A 25,954-nucleotide genomic window follows, 5' to 3' on the forward strand; every position below is an offset into this window, starting at 1 on the left:
TCTGCTCTAGGCCGGCGCCGCAGCTCACTAGTCTAACCCTCTGCCTGCGGTGCCAGCACCCCAGGTTCTAGTCCCAGTCGGGGCGCCGGATTCTGTCCCAATTGTTCCTCTTCCACTCCAGCTCTCTGCTGTGACCTGGGAAAGCAGTGGAGGATGGCCCAAGTGCTTGGGCCCTGCACCCACATGGGAGACCAGGAGGAAGCACCTGGCTCCTGGCTTTGGATTGGCTCAGCGCGCCGGCCTTGGTAGCCATTTGGGGAGTGAACCAGTGGAAGGAAGACCTTTCTCTCTTTCTCTCTCACTGTCTAACTCTGCCTGTCAAAAAAAAAATATTTGCTCTTTTCATGCTATCACATTTCTCTTAATTTTTCTTCATTTCTCAATTCTTCTCCTCCAACTGTGCTTTTTCAAATAGCCTGCCTTCCAGTGCATTGATTTTTTGGTTGATCTGCTATTGCTGCCTTGTATAACATTTCTAATTTCATTTAGCATACTTTTCAATTTGAGGATTTCTGCTTTATTTTGCTTAATTACTTCTATCTCTCTATGGAATGTGTTAGAATATCGTGTTTTCTTGAATTTCATTGTTCTTCCTTAAAATTGGTATTTTGAAATCTTCATCTGAGCATTTGGAATTTCAGTACCTAGACAGCTGGCTTCTGGAACCTTATTTTGCTCTTTAGGTAAGGTCATGGTTCCTTGGAAGTTCTTGATGCTTGCTGACATTCAATGTCATCTGGCTTCCACAGCTTTGTGAAGGCTACTTGGTGTATATAGTTGTTCAAATTGGCATCTCTGTAGGGAGGTGGTCATCAAAGCTTCTAATTATTTAACGATCATCTTGGTTCTACCTCATTCACCCACTTTTAAACTGAGTTTTGTGGTTGTTTTTAGGAGTCGCTATATACTTCAGATATTAATCCCTGATCAGATAAGATTTGCAAGTATTCTCTATGGGATGCCAAAAGGTGGACAATGTCCTTTATTTTTTAAGATTTATGTATTTATCTGAAAGGCAGTTATCAGGGACAGAGACAGAGATCTTCCATCTGCTGGTTCACTTCCCAAATGGCCACAACAGCCTGGTCTGGGTGTGTCTGAAGTCAGGAGCTTCCTCTGGTTCTCCCATGTACTTAGGGCAAGGGCACAAGCACTTGGGTCATCTTCTGCTGCTTTCCCAGGCACATTAGCAGGGAGTTGGATCTGACGTGGAGCAGCTGGGACTTGAACTGGCACCCATATGGGATGCCAGCACTGCAGGTGATGCTTTACCTGCTCTGCCACAACACTGGTCCCCCAATGTCTTTTTTTTACCTATGTTTTCTTCAACAGTTTTAGCTCTTATGTTCAGGTTTTTTATTCATTTAGGCTAAATGTCTCTTGCTGCATGATCCACTTAATACGCTGATGGATTTGGTCAGCTAGTATTTTATCAAGAACTTCTGCAGTGATGTTCGTAAGGAATGTTAGTCTGTAGTTTCTTTTTACTTTTTACATTTAGTGCATCTTTATTCCTTCACTAACAGGAAATACACCTTGTGTTCCGACTGTTAGACCCACACACTCAGCACATGGTGCAGAGTTCAGTCTTCATAATGCCCTAGATATGCATCCTAGAAGTCAAGGGAAGACACTGCTCTGGCCATTTCCAAAAATGAAAAGAATAAACAGAATCCATTAACATCTTTAAAATCCTTCCACAATTTTATTATAAATATGGTATTTTGGAATAAATACTACTTTCAAGACTATATGTTAATTTGCTTTAAAATAATAAACAAAAAAATGGAACCAGGAACCATTTGGAAGTAGGGGCAAGGCTGGCACTGTGGTGCAGCAGGTTAAAGACCCAGCCTGCAGCACCAGGATTGCATACAGGTGCCAGTTTGAGTCCCAGCTGCTCTACTTCTGATCCAACTCCCTGCTAATGTGCCTAGGAAAGCAGCAGAGGATGGCCCAAGTCTCTGGGCCCCTGCACCCACATGGGAGACCCAGAAGAAGCTCCTGGCTCCTGACTTCAGATCAGCTCAGGTCTGGCCATTGCAGCCATTTGGGGAACAAACCAGCAGATGGGAAGTGTTTCTCTCTAACTCTCTCTCTCTCTCTCTCTCTCTACTTCTAACTCTTTCAAATAAGTAAAATAAATCTTAAAAAAAAAAAGTAGGGGCAAATAGCAAAGATACTTAACACACCATGCTAAGTAGCATTCTCCCAAGACCCAACAGAAGGTCACAGGGAATATCACTTTTCTCTCCAGCCTACCCAGTGAGCTTGAGTTTGAGGTTGGTAACTTGTACCAATTCTGTAAACTGAGCTGCCCCTCTCCTCAGAACGGAAGACAGTTTTCAGATGCCAAACGTCAAAAATAAAGATCCTGACTGTATTTTTGTACTTTGTGTGAGGACAAAACTGTCCCCTATTTGCCATGAGTAATGTCAAAGCAATCCTTCGGCACTCCAGCCCAGTGTCTGTCACGGATCTTAAACCGTCACTTTTTCTGGGAAGCAGGCTTTTTCCCTCTCTGAATGGGAGCCACTTTCTTTGGTCCAGATTCCTACATGGAAGAAATACTGTTGCTTCAGACACTAATTTTCTTCTCACCCACTAAATCCATTGGGACACTCCTCCACACTTTCTGAAATTCCTCATTGACAAAAACTGGCAGCTCTCATCATGGAAAACAAGTATTTTATTCCTACCAGGACAATTTACAAGAAGTACCTGGTCAGGCCGGGCGCTGTGGTGCAGCGGGTTAATGCCCTGGCCTGAGGCGCCAGCATACCATATGGGCACCGGCTCAAGACTCGGCTGCTCCACTTCCAATCCAACTTTCTGCTGTGGCCTGGGAAAGCAGTAGAAGATGGCCCGGGTCCTTGGGCCCCTGCACCACATGGGAGACCAGGAAGAGGCACCCAGCTCCTGGCTCTGGATCGGTGCAGATCCAGCCATTGCAGCCAATTGGGGAGTGAACCATCAGATGGAGGACCTCTCTGTCTCTGCCTCTCCTCCCTCTGTGTAACTCTGACTTTAAAATAAATAAATAAATATTTAATAATAATTAAAAAAAAAAAAAAAGCACCTGGTCCCCTAAAGCCTTGCTGGCTTTCTGAGAATTGGATAGCCCTTCTATGTCTTCCCCCAAAGAATTCCTCCTAATCCTCCCGGGTCACACTGATCTATGAGCCTCAGGAAAGCCCTCTTATCTTTCAAACTGTACCTGGGCCTGAAGGCGTATTTCCCATCTATTACTTCACTTTTGGGATTGCTAATGCCTCCGTTTCTGCCTGAGTCCAGTATCTAAAGGCTGGGTCTCATCCCAGTCAGGGGACGTGCATCTCCTCACTGATGACCTGTCTTTATGTAATTCACTGTCCTAGCAAGAACACCAAACTTAGAACCCATAGCTTCTAAACAGAGATTCCAAGTTACAGCATCCATTGCTATGATCAGAATTTTATTTACAGCCTTATGATCCACCACGTTCTATCCTTGCTTTCTTCTTCTTTGTTGATGATGATTTAGAAGATACTGAATGCTTTCCTACTACACAAGTGGAAACAGCCCGTATTTTGAACAGCTCCCATTCTCTCAACAGGCTTGGATCCAAAGTGCTAGTGAGAAGGGCAGCCCATGCCACCAACAGGTGCCTCCAACTTGGCTGGCTGCCCAGACCAGCGTGGCCCCAGGGGCGATCAGCACTGGATGTGTGCGCAGTCTGGCAGGGAAGCTCACAATGCACACAACTTATCCACAGACACATTCGACTTTAACATAGGCAGAAGACATGAATCAAAAGATAATTCTCCAACAGAAATGGATGGCCAGCAAGCACATTAAAAAAAATCCAAATTAATCATTGAGGAAATGTAATTCAAAACCACAATGAAATACCATTTCATATCCAGTATATTGGCTATGAAAATACTTCAAAAAGTTCATGAAAAATGGGCTTAAAACAAAGGTTTATGTTGGTATAAAAAGTTTGAAATTCACACATGGTTTTTTTCATGATACATATTTTCCACGAACTTTCTGAAAATCCCTCATATAATCCAGAAGTTGGAAAATTCTTCTCTAAATATGAAAGTGTTAAAATCTGAAGTTTAAAATGTTACTATCTCGGCCGGCGCCGTGGCTCAACAGGCTAATCCTCCGCCTTGCGGCGCCGGCACACCGGGTTCTAGTCCCGGTCGGGGCACCGATCCTGTCCCGGTTGCCCCTCTTCCAGGCCAGCTCTCTGCTGTGGCCAGGGAGTGCAGTGGAGGATGGCCCAAGTCCTTGGGCCCTGCACCCCATGGGAGACCAGGAGAAGCACCTGGCTCCTGCCATCGGAACAGCGCGGTGCGCCGGCCGCAGCGCGCTACCGCGGCGGCCATTAGAGGGTGAACCAACGGCAAAGGAAGACCTTTCTCTCTGTCTCTCTCTCTCTCACTGTCCACTCTGCCTGTCCAAAAAAAAAAAAAAAAGTTACTATCTCCTTGCAAATCACTTCAACTTCAAGTGATACTAAAAAAAAAAATCAATTTTATTTAGAAATATACTTTTCTTAACTTACCATCATATTAACATAAACAAATAAGGTAGCAATAAAGGAAACTCATTCCTTCATACATATTATTTGTGTTCCATAAGACATTTCTGTTAAGCAGTGAGAGGCTTCTTTTGCTCTTCAAAATACAAAGTTCATTATCTCTTTTTTATACTGATTACAGAATTATAAAGCAATTAGGTTATACATAACTAGTATGGGAATAAATATTTATAATATGTATTACAATATATAGATGCAATTTACTTTATGAACTAAAAGCAAAATATACCAACAGCATGTAGAATCAAAGACATAAAATGATAGTTTACCTCTTATTTGCCTATCAACAACTCTCATTTCTTTTCTGATCTTCAATGACCATTCATTGACCTGGGAAAAAAAATTTTAATGAATTACAAGATTCAACCAACTTTAAAGAATTTTCTATTAATTCTACATTTATTCCAGACACAAAATTAGAAAGTCATATTCAAAGAAAACTTCAGAGCCAAATTATTTTTCAAAAAATCTTTTTAAGATGTATTTATTTATTTGAAAGTGAGAGAGAGAGAAATATCTTCCATCCGCTGGTTCACTCCCCAGATGGCTGCAGTGGCCAGGGTCAGGCTGAAGCCAGGAGCTTCATCTGGGTCTCCTACGTGGGTACATGGGCCTAGGGGCTCGGACCATCTTTTGCCGCTTTCCCAGGTGCATTGGCAGGGAGGTGAATTGCAGGTGGAGCAGATGGGACTTGAACTGGTACCCACGTGGGGTGCTGGCATTGTAGGCAGCAGGCTAACCCACTATACCACAATGCCGGCCTCAGCTTTGTTCATTTCTACATCTCTAATGCCTAGAATAGTGCTCATTCCACAGTAACTTGAGTGTATGAGTAACGAATGTGTGTATGAATAAGACCTTCCAGGAGGAGTTAGATATTCTATAGGATGAGATGGCCTATTAGGATTATGAATTTCTGATACAGCATTTGAAGGTTCTAAAATCACAGAGAAAAGCTACTATCTTCTAGTATATTTTACTATTTACTGATTATTGAATGATAATAAAGATGTCAGCTACATAATGTGCTCATATCCATGCATATTTTTGTCGTGGATGAATAGAAGCATACCCAACTGATGCTAACTATTCTGAGAAAGTAATTTTGTGCATGTTTTACATGTAAATAAATTTCAGTGTTAGTATTTAAAAAATCTTTTTATTGGTAGCACACAGAAGTTCAAGCTATTTAAAGACTAGCTAACAGCATGCAGTAGGAAGCACTTATGTAAGACTTCAGAGGGAGTATGTACCCTGCGGAGAGCCAAAGATTTTTCAAGAGGTGCATGGGCCCAGATAGTTTTAAAGAGTCAGAAGACTTTCATCTTTTACACATAATTATTTCAAAAACTACTCTGGTCCAGGTCACGAGACTCCATCGTTTCTTTCTCCTAACAACAATTCTCTTCCATTTTACAAAAGATACTCCCCTATGTCATATCCCTTTTTATGCTGGTGTGTTTCCCTGACAGGTAAAAACCTCTGAAGTACTAAATATAGAGACAACTGACAACACTGGTGTAGGGCTGAGAGGGGAGTAAATAACTAAACAATTACCACATTCTTACAAGTGAGCTGTTCTCCAATTTTTCACTTTCAGAAAAAAATCAAAGGAAAATATGGGTTATCAGCAAATAATTAAAGGTAATTTTTGCATGAAATCACCATGTGCTCTTTGGCAGATGACTCAGAAGTTCAAAGAACTGAGTGACACTGCATAAAAAAACTCCTTTCATTGCCAGATACTTATATATTCTCTGCACTTGACTCTAATAAAACATAAAATTGGAAAACATGTAGCATTCATCCATGAGTACATGAACTAAATGACACAGAAAATCCATATCATTAGAAGACATTTTTAATCAATTTCACTTTTGGTGTTTAACAATTATGTAAGAAACAATAACTCTAGTAACTCCACTCAGAAGAAATATATAAGCACATAAAACTGTAGTCATACAATGTTTAAAATTTTTCATGTTAAATTTCTATACGTTTTCAATATGTGAAATTTCATATATTAAAAGCATATAACACAATTAAACATTTTAAAGTGTACAATTCAGGAATGTACATTTAGTCTAGCAATTAAGACACTCACATCCCACAAGAGAGTAACTGGGTTCAACTCCCAACTCTAGCTCCTGACTCCAGGCTCCCACCGAGGTAGGCCCCGGGAAGCAACAGTGATAGCTCAAGTAATTGGGTTCTTGCCATCCACAAGAGACCCGAATTGTGTTCCCGGGGCCTGGCACCAGCCCCTCCCTAGCCAGCTGTTGTAGGCATTTGGGGAGCAAACCAGCAGATGGGAACTCTCAGCCTCTCAAGAAAAAAAAAAGTGCATAATTCAGTGGCATTCAGTGCATTTACACTGTTGTATAATCAAGAACTCTCTCTAGGCTCATACCTTTTTCTTTTTAAGACCTATTTAGTTATTTGAAAGGCAGAGTTACAGAGAGAGGGAGACAGTATGACCTTTTCTTTCTGGCTTCTTTCATTTCGCTTATTTTCAAGGCTCATCTATGTTGCAGATACATCAGTACCTCATTCCTTTTGTATGACTGACTGAGTTATTACCCCATTATATGTATATGCCACAGATAGCTAACCCATTCATCTGTTGACAGGTAGTTTGGCTATTGTGACCAGTACCAAGAACATTCAGGTCTGAGTACCTGTTTTCAATTCTTCTGAGGATATATTAAGTATAACTGTTGAGTCATATGGTTAATTGTATGTCTAATTGTTTGAGGATCTGACAAACTTTTTCACAGTGACTTCACCATTTTACATTTCCACAGCAAAGTACAAAACTTTGTTTCCCCACATTTCACTAATACTTATTCTCCAATTTCCTGATTATATGAAGGGTCTTAAAGTTCCTGGAAAATGTGTCATGAAAAACCATGCATGGATTTCTGAAGCTTTTTGCATCAATATAAACCTAGGGTTTAAATTCCACTTTCTGAAGTACTCTCATAGCCAATCTGCTGGGTATGAAACAGCCATCTATTTCTGTTGGAGAAATGTCTTTTCATTCATGTCTTCTGCCATTTTAAAATTTGGTGTGTCCAGCAGATTCATAAAATAACAAATGCCCTCAACAGCACTCAGGCCTCAGAATCAGCCCTTAAGGCATGTCAGATCTGGCTAAAAAGCCCATGAGAGCATTTCAGGCATGGAAAGCCAAGACACTGTGGCAAAAAAAAATGACCTAAATGAAAGATCTCTGTGAGTGAGATCCCAGTGGAAAGAGGCCATCAAAGAAGGAGATACCTTTCTCTGAAGAGAGGAGAGAACTGCCACTTTGATTATGGCCTTGTCTAAATAATGTTGGAGTTTGTGGACTCAAGAGGCTTCCATAGCCTTGACAGCTCATGACAAGAGCCTCGGATGATCACTGACATCATAAATAAAAGTGTCAATTGTTAAATCAACAACAGGAGTCACTGTGCACTTGTTCCCCATGAAGGACCTTTGTCCTTAATGTGCTGTACTATGAGAATTAACAGTAAAACTAGTCCTCAAAGAGTACTTTATACTTTGTGTGCTGTGTTGGTGCAAATTGTTGAAATATTTACTTAGTACAGAGTTGATCTTCTGTATATAAAGATAATTAAAAATGAATCTTAATAAAAAATAGGATGGGAGAGGGAATAGGAGGTGGGAGGGTGGGTATGGGGGGGAAGAACCACTATAATCCAAAAGCTGTACTTTTGAAAGTTATATTTATTAAATAAAATATTTTTTTAAGATTTATTTATTTGAAAGACAGTTACAGAGAGAGGTAGAGACAGAGAGAGAGGTCTTCCAGCCACTGGTTCACTCCCCATATGGCTACAATGGCCGGAGCTGCACTGATCCAAAGCCAGGAGCTTCTTCCGTGTCTCCCACATGGGTGCAAGGGCACAGGGACTTGGGCCATCTTCTACTGCTTTCCCAAGCCATAGCAGAGAGCTGGATCAGAAGAGGAGCAGCCAGGACTAGAACCAGCACCCATATGGGATGCTGGTGCTTCAGGCCAGGGCTTTAAACTGATGCGCCACAGTGTCGGATCCAAATAAAAGCTTTCTATTAAAAAAAAAAAAAAAATGGGTGGGTCTTTTTGTTGACAAGTTGTATGGGTTGCTTTTAAAAATCTTTTATTTATTTTCTTTTTATTTGAAAGGTAGAAGAGAGAAAGATCTTCCACCTGTTGCTTCACTCCCCAAATGCCCACATCAGCTAAGGCTGGGCCAGGCCAAAGCCAGAAGTCTGAAAAACTCAGTCTGGTCTTCCACATAGGTGACAGGAATCCAAGTCCTTGAGCCATCATCTGTTGCCTCCCAGGATACACATTAGCAGGAAGCTGGATAGGAAGCCAAGAAGCCAGGACTGAAACCAAGCACTCCAACATGGGCCGTGAGTGTCCCAAGCGCATAACTGCTGCACCAGCTCTCTCCCACTGCATGAGTTCTTTGCAGATGCTGACAGCAGGTCCTCAGCTGCTCGTCTCCTCACTTCCTCAATATTGTTCTCTTAAGCACAGAAGCTTTTTCAATGAAGTCCTATTTACCTAAAGAACTTGTTTTCCGAACTTGTGCTTAACATCTCAACTTAAATGTGACTTCGGGGCGACTTCCCCGACTCCTGGGATACAGGAAGCCTCCCACAGTACAAATACTCTGAACTCTAAGTCCCCTCCCTTTATAAAGCTCGTCATACTCCTACTTCAACTACTGGTGACTGTGAGCTCCAGGAGGGCAAAGAGCCTTCCTTATTCACCAAACCTCTGCATGATGCCTGGCATAAAGCAAATGCTTACTAAGTATCTGCTGGTTAATCCAATGGAACATGAGATGTGAAGCAGGGACGATAAATTTCTGCTGTAAGTTAACAATTATGTAACAAAATCTCCAGACTCTCTCTGTTTAAATGTCAAAAAGTTTCATAAAATGTCAAAAAGAAAAATTCCTTTTAAGCTTATAAAAATCAAAAGAGATTTTTGCAGGGGGCGAGGGGAGGGGAGCTGAGCTAAGAGAAATAGGAAGAACCAAGAGAATCTAGTCATGTACCAGATCAGTGCTTCTCAACCTGACCTACCCCAGAAAGTCACTTGGAAAAATTAGAAAACACAAATTTAATTGGGTGGGGGAAGAGCCTAAATGACGGCAGTATTTAAAATTCCTCCTTGGGGCAGTGCTGTGGCCCAGCGGGTTAAAGCCCTGGCCTGAAGCACCAGCATCCCATATGGGCGCCAGTTCTAGTCCCGGCTGCTCCTCTTCCGATCCAGCTCTCTGCTGTGGCCTGGGAAAGCAGAAGATGGCCCAAGTCCCTGTGCCCCTGCACCCACATGGGAGACCTGGAAGAAGCTCCTGGCTTCGGATCGGCGCAGCTCCAGCCGTTGCGGCCATCTACCTCTCACTGTAACTCTTTCAAATAAATAAAAATAAAATTCCTTCAGATGATTCTAATCTAATCTGTTAGGGTTAAGAAATACAGTCCAAGACAAAGAGCAAGAAAACATATAAAGACTCATTACTGCAAAGTCACTCACTACAACTAAAGGAAATTTTAAAACAATGAAAAAATTCAACATTTCTTTAGTGCCAACAGAATTTTTGTAATAAAAGTATTCATAATTGATAAGTAAAAGAGAACACAAGGTGTATAAAGAAAAATCAATTAGCAAGTAACACAATATGTTGTGAAAACTGTAAGGCACCTATAGGAAGTTTCACATATCAAGATATACCTTTTATTCAAATTTATTCATACAGAGTCTATTATGCTAGGCAACCGAGGTAAAATCAGTAAGAGGGCATTTTGCATACATAGTGCCAAGATAAATGGTAAGCCAAGCAAAACAAAATGAATTCCTGTGACATCCTTTACTGAAATTAGCTCCAAGTGGGTTGAAAACATAAATACAGGGGCCGGCGCCATGGCTCACTTGGCTAATCCTCTGCCTGCGGCACCGGCATCCCATATGGGTGCCGGGTTCTAGTCCCGGTTGCTCCTCTTCCAGTCCAGCTCTCTGCTGTGACCCGGGAGGGCAGTGGAAGATGGCCCAAGTGCTTGGGCCCTGCACCCACATGGGAGACCAGGAGGAAGCACCTGGCTCCTGGCTTTGGAGCGGCGTAGCGCAATGGCCATAGCAGCCATTTGGGGAGTGAACCAACGGAAAGACGACCTTTCTCTCTCTCTCTCTCTCTCTCTCTCACTAACTCTACCTGTCAAAAAAAAAAAACAAAAACACACACATAAATACAGAATGCAAGACTGTGCTGCTTTAGGAAGACAGCCCAGCAGGCACCACGGCTCAGCAGGTAAAGCTGCTGGCATTCCACAAGAGCGTGAGCACTGGTTTGAGTGCTGGCTGCTTCACTTCCGATCCAGCTCCCTGCTACTGATCTGGGGAAAAGCATCCAAAGATGGCCCAAGGACGTAGGCCCCTGTCACCCCTGTGGGAGACCTGAATGGAGTTCATGGTTCCTAGCTCCAGCCTGGCTATTTGGTGAGTGAATTAGCTGGTGAAAGATAACTGTGTTTAACTCTGCCATTCAACTAAATAAATCTTTAAAAAAAAAAAGCGCAGGACAATACACCTGTATTTAAGATTTCAGATTGGGGAAGAATTTCTTAAACAAGACACCAAAAACGATATCCATAAAGGAAAAGACTGATGTCTTTACCTATATTGAAATTAAGAACTTTTATTCATCATAAAGTTCCAGATTAAAGTGTTACAAACTGGGAGGAGATATTTGTAATCATACTAATGGCAATAAATAAAAGGTATTTATAAAGATGCTGTAACCAAGATATAGAATGATCTTCTAAGAACAAATGTCTTTCAAAAGTTGAATTCTGAACACTGTATATGAAAACCTGCTTGATGTTATCTTCTTCCAGGGAAGACTTGCATGTGCTTTTGGCAAACATGTAGCTTAAGTAACCTGCTAACAGGCTCTTAATTAACCTTAATTAATCCAATCAAGTGCAGAGATTATCTGGAATCGGGCTTCAGCCCTTGTGGAAGCCATCTACTTCCAGGTCACTGTTACTGCTAAGGTGCAACCAAAAGCCCTTCACTAGATCCTCACCGGAGTCCTTACTCTTGGTGTGAACTCCAATTTCTATACTCCCCACCCACAGAGTCTGTCCAAGTTCTGCTCAGGACACAGAAGAACTCTGAGAAAGTGGTCCCCGATGATGGGTTTATGTAGCTGGGCTTCTCTCTCCCTAGGATCTTCCTGTTGCGATTTCTCACTGCCTTAGTAGCTTTCAGCGGTTTCAAATACTTACACATTTTGTTTAGCTCCTCTGGTTATTTTTGGCAGAAGGGGTGGTTCAAAATAACTTATCCTATAATCATGCTCATGATTTTTTAAAGAACATGCTTCCTAGTTCTGCTCCATAAAAAGCCTAGAAATAGGGACACTGAAATAGCAAGAAGCACCATGAACACCAAACTTTGGTTTCTAAATAGCATTCCCACTAAAAGAAACTAGTACTTCTCGGAGAGATGGCTGACTTTAGGTCTTATACTGGGAATATACAAATCATATTAGGATACATTGTGCTACAAAACCAGAAAGCATTCAAAGCCTAATAAGGTTGTGTTAAAAAGGAGATAGGCTGAAATATTTTCAACTAAAGTATTTCAGTATCAAACAGAATAATGGTGAGAACAAAAACACACTAAAAAAATAAAATCCATCCACGAGTCCAAAATGATGCTGGGTGGGCACGGAGCTGGTGGTTTAGAGAAAGCATTTGACACCATGGAAGTCACCACTTCTGTATCCTAAATTCTGGTAATTACAGGAAAAAAAAACATTGAACACTTTTCCTTCCTTTCCAGTAGCAACTCTACCCAGCTAATGGACAGACCTTTACTGCCAGCGAACAAACAATATATTGAAGACCTGCCATTCAGAAAATCTTTCTGGAATAGTTGAGGAACAGGACACCTATGGATGCTAAAGCATCTAAGTGAAAGGTTCACGAGGAGGAGCTGTGTCACAAGTCACCACACACCCACACCCCCCCCCCCCCATGACCTTCTAACAGTGTTAAAAGGAAAATTCCTCAGGACACTTAAATCTAGCAGCTTTACTTGGACAAAGCACAACAAAAATGATCTGCAACTCAGGCAATTCCAAGAACCACAGTGGGTTCTGAACAGCATCTATAGAAAAATGGAGTGGAGGCAAAACACAGAAGACAGCTTAATTGGCTACAGGTTAGCCAATCAGTCAACTGCTTGCAGCTTATGTAAACTGTTTACTGGTGGGGTGGGCAATGTCTGGCCCACAGGCCAATGACCACTAAATCTTAATGCGGGACTTAAAATTCAATACATCTACAACATGTTAATTTTTAAGTTGATAGTTTTGTATGGTTTTGTACAGCCTGCAAATGATGTTATAAATACCCAAATGGCCCCTGGAAGAAAAAAAAAGAGTCCCAACCCCTGGTTTACAGCCTAACTACTTAACTGGCTACAGGGCCTTCTGCAACCAACCAAAGCTCAGTTATTTTGATTAAACTACACTGGCTTAAAATTTCCTCGGGCCCACTGCAGGTGCCCAGCACAAATCCACGGCTTCTCACAAAATCTGTTCAACAAAGGCAAAAGGAAAAACACAACACAGATCTGTCACTATCTCAACCAAAGTTATCAGCATCAAATGAGACAACCAGACATTATATGCCCCTTGGTGTGATACACTACTAAGTACACAGATTATCTGCAAGGAATTCTTGAAAAAGTTGTTTAATTAGCTTACATTTACATCCAACTTCCACTTCACAGAAAATGCAAAATGCTGTCAACATTTTAATTTAGCTATTAGATTAATGGGCTTTAATTATACTATCTGCTATTATATGAATGTTTGTGTGTTCCTCAAATTTTGTTTGTTGAAATCCCAAACTCAAAGTGATGGTATTACAAGTGGGTTTTTTTTTTTTGGGGGGGGGGCAGGGGCAGCAAATACTTGTATTATTGCTCCTATTTTCCTACAGTATATTTGTCCATGTTAGCCTCCTCCAGCAAATTCTGTGTAAGCTGAAGTAATAATCCAAAGCCTTATTTTTGTAAACCTGGTTCCAATCCACTACAAACCAAAATACCTCAATAAATACTTGTTTTATGAACTTTGCTTTATCTCTTTCTCTAGCTCCTCTTCTCATTTTCTTTCCTTTTCCGATAGCATCCTACAACCCTGCGTCATGACCCAGTCTAAGGACATAAGTTCATCACACAAGACTTCTGATACAGGGAAGGGGACCACTCTACCCAAAGGCTCTGTAAGTGAACTTCCTGTGAAGGGCAAGCACAACTTTCTGACTGAACCTCAAGTCTAGGAATCTCTAACAATCTCACGGCCTCCACGTTAGGATCTGCTGGGCTGCTAGGGCACGAATAACACTAAATGACCTTCTGCCTGGTATTTTTAAGTGCCTCTCCTGGGACACACCAAGGTGACAGAACTACATATATATTGTAACTAGTCAGCTTTGATCAACAACTACCAATGGGGTTTCTGCATGTTCAAGCCCTCTGTGTTGCATACTACACCAGCGCTCTGGGAACGCCACCTCTAATATGCCTTACTTACCTGATTTGACCTGTCACCCTGGCCTAAATGCTACCATGTCTGACCACCACCATGCTTTGGCATGGCTGCCCCTGCTATTCCAGGACCAGGGCCCACACGCCCACCTCCCAGCCCATATGGAAGGCGTATATACTGTAAACTGGCTCCCACTCAAGAGCTGCCCAGCTGAGGCTCAGCATACAGGCAATGCCCTCTTCCTCTAACCCTTTTCCCCCCTCTGTTAATTTACTTTGTTTCTAAAGTTTTTCCTTTACTTAACTTCTTTTATCAATCTGAGCGTTTTCTTTCTCCCAAGTTAAAAAAAAAAAAAATGCCAAACTTCACTTGTCTGTTTACTGATGTATCAGTGCATCAGTACTTTTTTATCAGCAGTTTTACAAAGGAAAAAGTTTTCCTATCCCTGCACAATTGGCAATTTCTTGAATTCAAACTCAATGCTACATAACGGAGACACAACTCACAAGGTGTGAGAGAGCCTAGCACTTGGCAGAAGCTGAACATAAAGCAGAGCCACTCTTGTGAGAAACTCAAACAAGATAGACTCAGAACTGAAAGCACAGTTCAGGGTACCACGGAAGAGGAGCCAGAAGAAAATCTTGGTGGACTATCTCCAGCACCAATGTGGATCACCTAATAGTAAAAATCCTACTCAGTCAACAATCAATACATAGGCAGGAAGTGCAAAATATGACAGTGCCGGGTCAAATGGTTTCTGAGCAGCCCAGCCTGGGGGATCACTCCAACTTCTGCTCACTGTTCCAAGTGGTAGCCAATCCAGACTTCTCAAAATGCTTATCTCAGGAGCTAGACAGGTCCCTTGGATTATTTCACCTTTAGAACCCTCTTTGGGCAGCAGCATAAATGGCACAAGAAGTTACACATACAAGCCTTGGAATAAAGCTTACCAGCTAGAACCTCTTTCTACATTTACAAACTGTATGAACCTGGGCAATTTACTTACTCAATGCCTTAGTTCCACACCCAAAAACACTACCTACCTCATGAAGCTGGTAATCGCTGCAGGGTGCTTAGCTCAACACCTGGTTCCAGACATTGCAGCCAGCAGTAGTGGCAGCCAGAGCTAAGTATGCACCCTGCAGCCTTGCTACTCAAGAGCAAACCAGCAGCATCAACATCACCTGGTAGCTTGTTAACTCACTAGGCCTCTACCCTAGAGTTGCTGAATCCAATTTGAAAACTAAAGATTTCTGGTGATTAGCACACAGAGAAGTCTGCAGAGGACCACCCATTAATATGTGCGTAAATGTTGTTTTTGTTCAGCCAAAGTCCTAGCAAAGTAGGCACTCAATAAATTTTACTTCCATCAGGCAATTCAGTTTTGTTCCCTAGTTTTAAAATATGTGCTTAAGTGAGACAAAAGTGTGTAACGTCATTATGCGACTGTACAATACTAAGCAGATTCACATTTTGTAGGATGTGTATATTCTTAAATGCTTGTTATTATAAAAGTGATTTTTTTCTTTAAGGTAGGGAGAGATTATCATTCAATGTTTGGCCTTGGCTTTGCCATTCATAAGGTAAGATTCTAGGCAAACAATCTTACTGCTGTTCAAACCCATCTTGTATGTGTTACGATTTTTAAATTATAACTATAGGGGCTGGCGCTGTGGCGTAGGAGGTAAAGCAGCCATCTGCAGTTCCAGCATCACATATGGGCTGCTCCACTTCTGGTCCAGCCCTCTGCTATGGCCTGGGAAAGCAATGGAAGGTGGCCCAAGTCCTTGGGCCCCCGCACCTGCCTTGAGGACCTGGAAGCTCCTAGCTCCTGCCTTTAGACCAGCCCAGATCCGATGTTGTGGCCATTTGGGGAGTGAGCCAGCGGATGGATGGAAGACCTCCCCACTCCACCTCTCTGTAATTCTGCCTTTCAAGTAAATAAATATTTTTTAAAAATTAAAAACTAAATTATAACTATAATTGCTAAGAACACGATGATGTCAGTTTACTCTTCCAGTAGAGTAACCTATCTGGGAAAGCTAATGAACACCACAAAACAGCATTAATAAATTTTTTCCCCAAAATATCCCTGCCAGAGCTGAACAGGTAAGATCACTTACTTACATAAAAATATCTATTTATTTTAAAGGCAAACAGAGACGGGGAAGAGATCTTCCATCCTCTGGTTCTCCACATGGCTGCAAAGGCCTGCCTGAAGCCAGGAGGCTGGAACTCCTTCCTGCTTTCCCACGTCGGTGGCAGGGGCCCAGGTACCTGAGCCATCATCTGTTGCTTTCTCAGGGGCATTAGCAGGGCGCTGGCTAGGAAGCTGAGCACCCAGGTCTGGAACCTATGCTCATATGGGATGCTGGCTCTGCAGGTGGCAGCCCAACCCGCTGCGCCACAGCCCTGGCCCCGAGATCACTTATTAAAGAAGGATTTTATGGGGTTTTTTTCCTCCCACTATGGACACGCCTAGGTGCCCTAGAGCTGTGCTAATCAAGCTAGCCTGTATACTAATCACGAGAGGTCAGAATACAGAATCTGATTCCGTCCACCTGGGGTAGGCCCGTGGTGTCCATCAAGCTCCCAGGTGAGGCGGACGCTGCTGCCCTGCACCTGAGTAGCAGGATGTAACGCACACGAACACGCAGCCCTAACGGCCTCTACCAGCTAACGCTCGAGCTATTTCCATCTCCCATCACCTGGGGGATACTGCTCTCCCTCTTACCTAACTCAGCAGACACTAGGGCCCCGAGAAGTTAACTTTCCCGAGATCACAGGGCTGAGGTGCGGGGGCGCAGGCTGACTCTGCCGGACGCCCCGAACCGCTCACCTCCCGACACCATCCCCTCTAACAGGCAGCCCCGAGTTCGCGGCTAGGTCCCGCGCCATCCCCGGGAGCATTCCTCTGGGCAGCATCCCCGCTCTAACTGACGTGTATCTGGGGTCGGTGTGAGGACGCACGACAGAGCAAAGAGGAAACACAAGGCGGTGGGCGCCGAACCGGTGCACCACAGTCCGGGCCGGGGGCTCCCGCAGGCCGGCGCGAGGGGGCGGGGCCTGCGCGGAAAGCTTCCGGGAGGGACGTACCATCGCGGACATGGGGGAAGGACTTCGAGGCCAGGGCTGCGTCGCTGCCTCCGCGCCCCGTGGCGAGGTCGAGGAACCCTTAACCCAGCCCTCGCTGCGTGGGCGGCAGGCGCCCAGATGCCGAAAGCTGTCTCTCCCCACCGCCGCCTCCTTAGACTCTTCCAGCGGCCCCCTCGGTCGAGTGGGAGGCCCCGGAAATGGGGGCCGGGCAGCCCCTGGGCAGCCCAGGGAGCAAAGTGTCCGGCCGTTCGCCAACTCCACTGTGCCCCACGCAAAGCCACCCACTCTTCTGCCGCCGCCGTAGCCCTTACCAGCTCTTTGGGCGGCTTCTCCTGGGTTTTCCCAAACAGCCCCATGGCGAACGGAACTCGTCTTGCCCCTTCCGGCTTTCCGTTCCCTGCGCCTGGGCAGGTCACGGGCAGCCTCCAGGGCGGGGCCGGCCGAAAGGGAGCGCAGACGCCGGGAGAAGGGAGCGGCGGCGGTGGGTGTGGCCCGCGCGCACCTCACGCATGCGCAGCACTGCGTCTCGGGGTCGGGGAAACGTTGAGTCGGAGTGGCGCCATTGCGCATGCTCCGGGAGGACCTGGGCCTTGTGGAAATCCTTTTCCCTGTAAGACACCCATTTATTCACTACGCTTGATCGCTTCTCTGCCTTTTGGCTAAGATCGAGTGTGTTGCCTGCGCTTGGTGGTTACAGCTGATGCTGATCGTGCACGTACACCTGTTTGTTGCGCCAGACGTCTGTCTCCACCAGTCAAGCACATTTACAGTCAATTTCCAAATGGCTTCCCGTCTGTGTGCTGTAGGCAGGTCAAGAGCAACAAGCTGGAAACAGCCTCCTTCCCCAGACCTGTGCCCCCCTTCTCTTGGCGCCACCACCCCCTGGTCAGTAAAACCTGGGCGGCAGCGTCTTTCTCCCTCTTACCTTACCCAGCCCGACTTCTCCATGGGTCCAGACTTGCGCCCTCTCCCTCCCATCCCAACTGTGGCCGCTTTTGTCCAGGCCACCGCCGCTTCCAGCGTGGCTAACTCCCACCTGGCATTTGTCCATGCGTGTGTCGTCCTGCACTGCACTCTGGCGGGGACCTTAACCGGATTCTTAAAGGAAATGGCTGCAGAGGACTAGAGGCATTTTTGCTGGGGCGATCTCAGATCGAACCAACACAGTGAGCTGGAGGTTCCTGGCATTACGTCATGGGATGGTGGGAGGGGACCATGCTCCCGTCTCTGGTGGGAAGGCACAGTGGTTCGCTTTGAAACTTCAGCGATCTTAAAAGATGAATTTCATTTTTAGTTGACACATAGTAATTGCAAATATTTGTAGAATCTAGTATGAATTTTTAAAAAAGATTTATTTATTTATTTATTAGAAAGTTACAGAGAGGCAGAGAGAGAGAGAGAGAGGTCTTCCATTGGCTGGTTCACTCCCCAGATGGCCGCAACAGCCAGAGCTGCGCTGATCCGGAGCCAGGAGCCAGGAGCCAGGAGCTTCTTCGGTTCTCCCACACAGGTGCAAGGGCCCAAGGACTTGGGTCATTTTCTACTTCTTTCCCAGGCCATAGCAGGGAGCTGGATTGGAAGTGGAGCAGCTGGGACTCAAACTGGCGCCCATACGGGATGCCAGCACTCAGGCAGCAGCTTTATCTGCTCGGCACAGCACCGCCCCCTCTAGTATGATATTTGAATACATGTATATAGATCTTGATGATCAGATCGAGGTAATTAGTATATCTTTCACTCAGGCATTTGTCATTTCTTTAGCTTGGAAATATTCAAAACCCTCGATCCCATTTTCAGATAAACAATTATTCTCAACCATAGCTTTACAGCTATTAAAAGCTCTGTAGTATTAGAAGTCATTCCCCTGCGGGGCCGGTGCCGTGGCACAGCGGGTTAATGCCCTGGCCTGAAGCACCGGCATCCATATGGCCGCCGGTTCAAGACACGGCTGCTTCACTTCCCACCCAGCTCTCTGCTATGGCCTGGGATAGCAGTGGAAGATGGCCCAAGTCCTTGGGCCCCTGCACCCGCGTGGGAGACCCAGAAGAAGCTCCTGGCTCCTGGCTTCAGATCGGCGCAGTTTTGGCCATTGCGGCCAATTGGGGAGTGAACCATCGGATGGAAGACCTCTCTTTCTCTCACTGCCTCTCCTCTCTCTGTGTAACTCTGACTTTCAAGTAAAATAAATAAATCTAAAAAAAAAAAAAGTTATTCCTACTAACTTACTGTACCCTATACTTCTACCCATCCTCTTTCCATCCTGTCCACGCCCACACCCTTCCCAGGGTCTGTAACCACTCAATAGTCTACTCTCTGCTGCTATGAGATTTTTTTTTTCCTTTAAGATTTATGTATTTGAAAGGCACAGTGACAGAGAGAGGGAGACATCTTCCATCTCTGGTTCACTCCCCAAATGGCTGCAATGGCCAGGGGCTGGTCCAAGCTGAAGCCACGAGCCTGGAACTCCATCCAGGTCTCCTTTGTGGGTGGCGGAGGCCCAAGCATTTGGGCCATCTTCCATTGCCTTCTGAGGTACATTAGCAGGGAGCTGACTGGAAGAACAGCTGGGACTCAAATATGGGATGCTGGCATTGCAGGTGGCAGCTTAACCTGCCGCACCATAATGTCAGCCTCAATGAGATCAACTTAACATCCATGGATAAGTGAGAACATGCGATTCTTGTATTTGTGTACCTGACTTATTTCACTTAACTTAATGTCCTTCAGTTCCATTCATGTTGCTTCAAATGACAGGACTTCCTTCTTTTTATCATGGAATAATATTTCATTGTGCATATGTATACACCGCATTTTCCTTTATTCATTTGTCCATTGATGCACACCTGGGTTGATCTCACATCTTGGCTATTGTGAATAGCGCTGCAATAAACATAGAAGTAGGGGTGCTATGGCATAGGTTAAGCCTCCTCCTGCAGCACCAGCATCCCATGTGGGTTCAGGTCCCAGCTGCTCCGCTTAAGATCCAGCTCCCTGCTAATGCACCTGGGAAAGCAACGGAAGATGGCCTAAGTGCTTGGGCCCCTGCACCCACATGGGAGACCTGGATGAAGCTCCTGGCTCCTGCCTGACCCAGCCCTGGCCATTGCAGCCATTTTGGGGAGTGAACCAGAGGACGGAAGACCTCCCTCTCTGTCTCTCACTGTCTCTCTCTCTCTCTCTCTGTAACTCTCTCATAAATAAACCTTTAAAAACAAATAGGAGTCAAATGTCTCTTCAACAGACTGATTTCATTTCCTTTAGATATATATACAGAAATGGAATAGCAGGAATATATGGCAATTGTATTTCTATTTTTAAAAGATTTATTTATTTACTTACTTACTTATTTTGACAGGCAGAGCAACAGTGAGAGAGTGAGACAGAGAAAGAGAGCGAAATTGAAATCTTCCATCTTCTGGTTCACTCTACAACCAGGTCTGGCCAAAGGCAGGAGCCAGGAGCTCCATCCTGGTCTCTCAGATGGGTGGCAGAGGGCAGAGGCCTAGCCACTTACGCTATCATCTGCTGCTTCCCCAGGTGCATCAGCAGGAAGCTTGACTGGAAGCAGAGCAGCTGGGACTCGAACCAGCACTCCAACCCCTGTTTGTGCTTTCTTGAGGGGCCTTCATATCATTTCCCATAAAGGCTGTATACATTTACATACCACCAACTGTATAGGACAGCTCTCTTTGCATTCTTGCCAGAATTTCTGATTTTTGTCTTTTTCTTAGTGGTCATTCTAACTGTGGTGAGCTAGTATCTCATTGTGGTTTTCACTTGCATTTCTCTAATGATTAGTGATATTGAGCATTTTCCACACTTGGGCTTCTATTCACCCTTTTTGAGAAGGGTCTATATCAGATTTCTGCCCATTTTAAAATATTTGTGTTTTTTGCCATTGAGTTGTTTGAGTTCCCTTATATATTCTGGGTATTAAACCCTGAGCAAATGAGTAGTTTGGAATATTTTTACTCCTGTTCTGTAGGTTCTCTGTTAACTCTGTTGATTATTTCTTTTTTCTGTTTAAAGGTTTTTAATCTGATGTAGTACTATTTGTCAATTTTTGCTCTTGTTGCCTGTGTTTTTGAAGTCATATAAAAAAAAAAAAATCTGTCGGGGCCAGTGCTGTGGCACACTAGGTTAATCCTCTGCCTGTGGCACCGGCATCTCATATGGACACCGGGTTCTAGTCCCGGTTGCTCCTCTTCCAGTCCTGCTCTCTGCTGTGGCCATCCTCCACTGCCCAAGTGCTTGGGCCCCTGCACCCACATGGGAGTCCCAGAAGAAGCTCCTGGGTCCTGGCTTCTGTCTAGCCCAGTTCCTGCCACTGTGGCCATTTGGGGAGTGAACCAGCAGATGGGAGACCTCTCTCTGTGTGTCTCCCTCTCTTTGTCTGTAATTCTGCCTCTCAAATATATAAATAAAATATTTTTTAAAAATTAGGCCGGTGCCGCGGCTCAATAGGCTAATCCTCTGCCTTGGGGCGCCGGCACACCAGGTTCTAGTCCCGGTCGGGGCACCGATTCTGTCCCGGTTGCCCCTCTTCCAGGCCAGTTCTCTGCTGTGGCCCGGGAGTGCAGTGGAGGATGGTCCAAGTGCTTGGGCCCTGCACCCCATGGGAGACCAGGAGAAGCACCTGGCTCCTGCCATCGGATCAGCACGGTGTGCCGGTCACAGCGCACTGGCCACGGCGGCCATTGGAGGGTGAACCAACGGCAAAAGGAAGACCTTTCTCTCTGTCTCTCTCTCTCACTGTCCACTCTGCCTGTAAAAAAATAAAATAAAATAAAAAATAAATAAAAATAAAAATAAAAATTAGAAGTATATTTTCATTGTAAAAGGAAAGCTTCCATTGGGAAAAAGGCCTTAAAGGACTCACATTATGTGGGCTTTTTTTTTCCTTTGTAGAATATACATTTTTTTTTTCAATCAATTGGGATTACATTAAATTTTTTCCTTGACCTCCTTTTAAAAAAATTATTTATTGGGGCCAGCGTTGTGGCATAGTATGTTAAGCCTCTGCCTGCAACACCAGCATCCCATATGGGCACTAGTTGGAGTCCCAGCTCCCTGCTAATGGCCTGGGAAAGCAGCAGAAGATGGCCCAAGTCCTCGGGCCCCGGCACCCACGTGGGAGACCCAGAAGAAGCTCCTGGCTCCTGGCTTCAGATCATCCCAGCTCCAGCCATTGAGGCTATCTGGGGAGTGAACTAGCAGAAGGAAGACCTTGCTCTCTGTCTCTCCCTCTCTCTGTCTGTAACTCTGCCTCTCAAATAAGTAAATAAATCTTTTTTAAAAGTTTATTAAGAGATAGAGAGAAAGAGACAGATAGCCCATACCGTGGTTTACTCCCCAATTGTCTGCAACATCTGAGGCTGGGCCAGGAGCAAGGAAATCAGTCCAAGTCTCTCAAATGAGCGGCTGAGACCCAACTACGTGAGCCATCAGTGCTGCCTCCCAGGGTCTGCATTAGCAGGAAGCTAGAATTGGAGTAGGAGCTGGGACACGATCCCAGGTATTCTGATATGAAACACAGGCATCTTGACTTGGCACCTTAACTGCTAGGTCAAACGTGTGCCCCTCAGCGCTGTGGCTCACTGGGCTGGTCCTCCACCTGCAGCGCCGGCACCCCGGGTTCTAGTCCCAGTTGGGGCGCTGGTTCTGTCCCAGTTGCTCCTCTTCCAGTCCAGCTCTCTGCTGTGGCCCGGGAAGGCAGTGGAGGATGGCCCAAGTGCTTGGGCCCTGTACCCACATGGGAGGCGGGGGGGAAGCACCTGGCTCCTGGCTTCGGATTGGCGCAGCGCGCCGGCTATGACAACCATTTGGGGGGGGGTGAACCAATGGAGAACCAATGGAGGGAGGACCTTTCTCTCTGTCTCTCTCTCTATCTAACTCTGCCTGTCCAAAAAAAATCCAAACCAAACCAAACAAAAACGTGTGCCCCTAAAAATTCCTGTACAGAAGTTTTACATGGATGCTCATCACTGTCATTACTGGTATCTATAGGATCCCATAGCAGGAATGTATCATAACTAATCATAATTATGTCTTCATTTCCCTATTGTTTGGTGGGTTCCACTTCTCCCCTGGCAAATAATGTTGTAAGTATAGATAAATAAAATTTTGAAACATGCTGCCGATCTCCTCCATAGAGGTATAATAGTTGAACCCCTACCAGCAGTGTATAAGAGTGTCCTATTTCATAAATCCTTGTTAAAAATGAATATTATCCATCTTAAAGTTTTGCCAATTTAACAGTATAAAATGTTTTTAGTTTTAACTTCCCTGATTGCTGGTCTGCATAGCACCCTTTTGTCCATCTGTTGGCCACTGGAACCTCTGCGAATTGCCTCTTCATATGCTGTGCTTGTTTGCCATTTAATTGTCTCCCTCCCTGCTAATCTCCCTCTTCTCTCCTTCCTCCTTCCCTTCTTTCCTATTTTAAATGTGAAGCAGTTCTTTGAAAATGGGGTATCTGTGCATATTTTTTCAAGTCTCCTTCACCACACCCCTCTTCATTTTTTTTTTTTGAGAATAAATTATGAGCCAACCATTAATCAAGTAGAAGGATACCAGATGGCCAACTGGTCAACCGTACTTATCAAATTCCTGCTATATGTCAGGCATTTGGTAGGCTTTAGAAAGCTGACAATTTACAAAAAATCTCTTACAATCTAACGAGGATAAATAAATCTAATGGTGATCAATAGAATTGAGTGAATTATTACAAGTGTACAAAATCCTAAGGAGAAAATGTGATCAGTGAGTCTTCCCAAGCAGGTGATGTAAAAGTGAGAGCTGAAGAAAGAGCTTGCAAAGAGAGAAACCAGAAAAGGAAACAGCAGGTGCCAAAAACCTTCCCAGTTTCTGGTATTTTGGATGCTAAAGCTGCACTTGTCCTGAAGTTGGTCACCAAGGTCAGAGAGCTGTAGAGAAAGATTTAATTGCGCACGTAGCCTCTCAGAGAGATACAGGGCCTGTAGGTACAGATGTAGCCCCACTAACCCCTTAGTGCAGTTGCTCCTCCGCAGCTGGTAGACTGTCTTCCTTCCATTCATTTTCAAGCCCCACCCTCAGAGCAATGTATCCTCTTCCCTCGGGTCCTGAAGTAGCCTCGGCACCGGACAGAGCCCTGGCTGTCACTGCTGTTTGTCCTTCCTCCTTGGACCCCGGGAAGTGTGGCCTGGATCCTCCCACCTGCTGGGACTCACATCTGAGGAGGTGGGAACAACTAAGTGAGCAGGCACTTGGGCTCTTTGCTCCTGCCAAACACAGCAAGTGTTTAACAGTATCACACTGTCCTGCCATATGGTCACATAGGCATTATTCACACACATTTGCTAAAGCTTTATGTGCCTCCTCCTCTTGATTCCTGAAAAAATATCACAAATAGATCCATGTCCTTGACTTGAGAGGTACTTCAATGCCTATGCTTTAAATCCTTCCCGGAATTGAAAATGAAGAATAAAAATGAATGAAAAATAGAAGGAACTGCTTTTCCTCTACTCTCTAGTTTGTCCTTGCTTGTGTTACCAAGACAGTCAATCTTATGGAGCTTCCTGGCTCACCGCTTCCCCATTTCTTAGACAGATTATTAAATAAAATGTTTTGGGTAAGAAAATCACAACTCAATTCCTGGCAGGAATTTTGGCTTAATAAAACCAAGATACACCTTGTTTTATTCAACAGATGGATGGAAATATTAGATATGAACCAACCGTTGGAAATTGAATTCCTTCCCATGACTTATATAATTATTATTTATAGTGGGTTCATCTTCATTCCTGGCTAATCTTCAGGTCCAAATGGCACTTAACCCACAGCTATGGCCTGAGATAAGGCAAAGATAGACCTTGAGTCACCTCTTGCCCATTTCCATCCTTCCTCCAACAACCATATGATGGCGTCTGTTCGTTTCCCAAGACTGCTGTAACAAAGCACCACAAACAGAGTGGCTTAACACAACGGAAATTTATCCTTTCAAAGTTCTAAGCCAAATGTCAGAGAGGCCGTGCTTTCCTCCATCTGGTCAACCATTGGCATTGCTTGACTTGCAGCTGCAGCTGCATGGCTCCTACCTGCTTCTGTGGTTACAGGGTGTATGTTCTCTTCATGTGTCTTGCACCCTTGCACCAGTCATAATGGATGAAGGGCCCATCTAAAGCAAACCCATGTGACTTTTCTAGACTATTTATATCTGTAGTGTCCCTATTTCCAAGTAAGGTCACATACTGAGGTTCTGATGGAGTTACGACTTCAACATGATCTTTTCAGGGGGCCTAAATCAACCTATAACAACCTGCATATACATACATGGGCACCTCACTCTAGAGAAGAAGCAAGGTGGTAGACTGGGGGGAAGCCTTTGAAAATAAATGGGGGTGAGCACTTGTTGTCGTGATTAAGATGCTGCCTGGGCTGCCTGCATGCCGCATTGGAGTGCCTGAGTTCTCTGACAATGTACGCCATGGGAAGCAGCAGGTGATGGCGCAAGTACTCGGGAGACCTGGATTGAGAGCCCAGGTCCTGGCTTCAGCCTGGTCCAGTCCCGGCTGTTGCAGGCATCTGGAGAGTGAACCAGTGGATGGGAGATACAGCTTCCCTTATTCCCCCACAGCAGAGGCAAAGCCTACAGTTTTGTTTCAGATCCAGCTGGAATACTAAAACAATACTTTACAAAAATCTCCAAAAAGAAAAAAAA

The 25,954-nt window shown here is 44.6% G+C and overlaps 1 protein-coding gene and 1 pseudogene across 2 annotated transcripts in view; both read right to left on the reverse strand.

The window, feature by feature from the left end:
- LOC133772830 (charged multivesicular body protein 3) overlaps window positions 1-25,954 on the reverse strand; it is a 115,307-nt gene that overhangs the window by 48,808 nt on the left and 40,545 nt on the right. The window contains exons 1-2 of one of the 2 annotated variants that reach the window (XM_062209813.1): window positions 17,565-17,733; window positions 4,861-4,921 (exon numbers count right to left, since the gene is read on the reverse strand). In XM_062209813.1, coding sequence (XP_062065797.1) covers window positions 4,861-4,921; window positions 17,565-17,609 — 106 coding nt within the window. In that variant the 5' untranslated portion in view covers window positions 17,610-17,733. Of the gene's footprint in view, window positions 1-4,860; window positions 4,922-17,564; window positions 17,734-25,954 lie in introns of those variants that run through there. The other variant, XM_062209815.1, reaches the window with a different exon arrangement.
- LOC133772970 (general transcription factor IIE subunit 2-like) lies at window positions 2,417-3,760 on the reverse strand (annotated as a pseudogene).

The sequence above is a fragment of the Lepus europaeus genome, chromosome 13 (genome assembly GCF_033115175.1).
Source record: "Lepus europaeus isolate LE1 chromosome 13, mLepTim1.pri, whole genome shotgun sequence".
Lineage (NCBI taxonomy): Eukaryota > Metazoa > Chordata > Mammalia > Lagomorpha > Leporidae > Lepus > Lepus europaeus.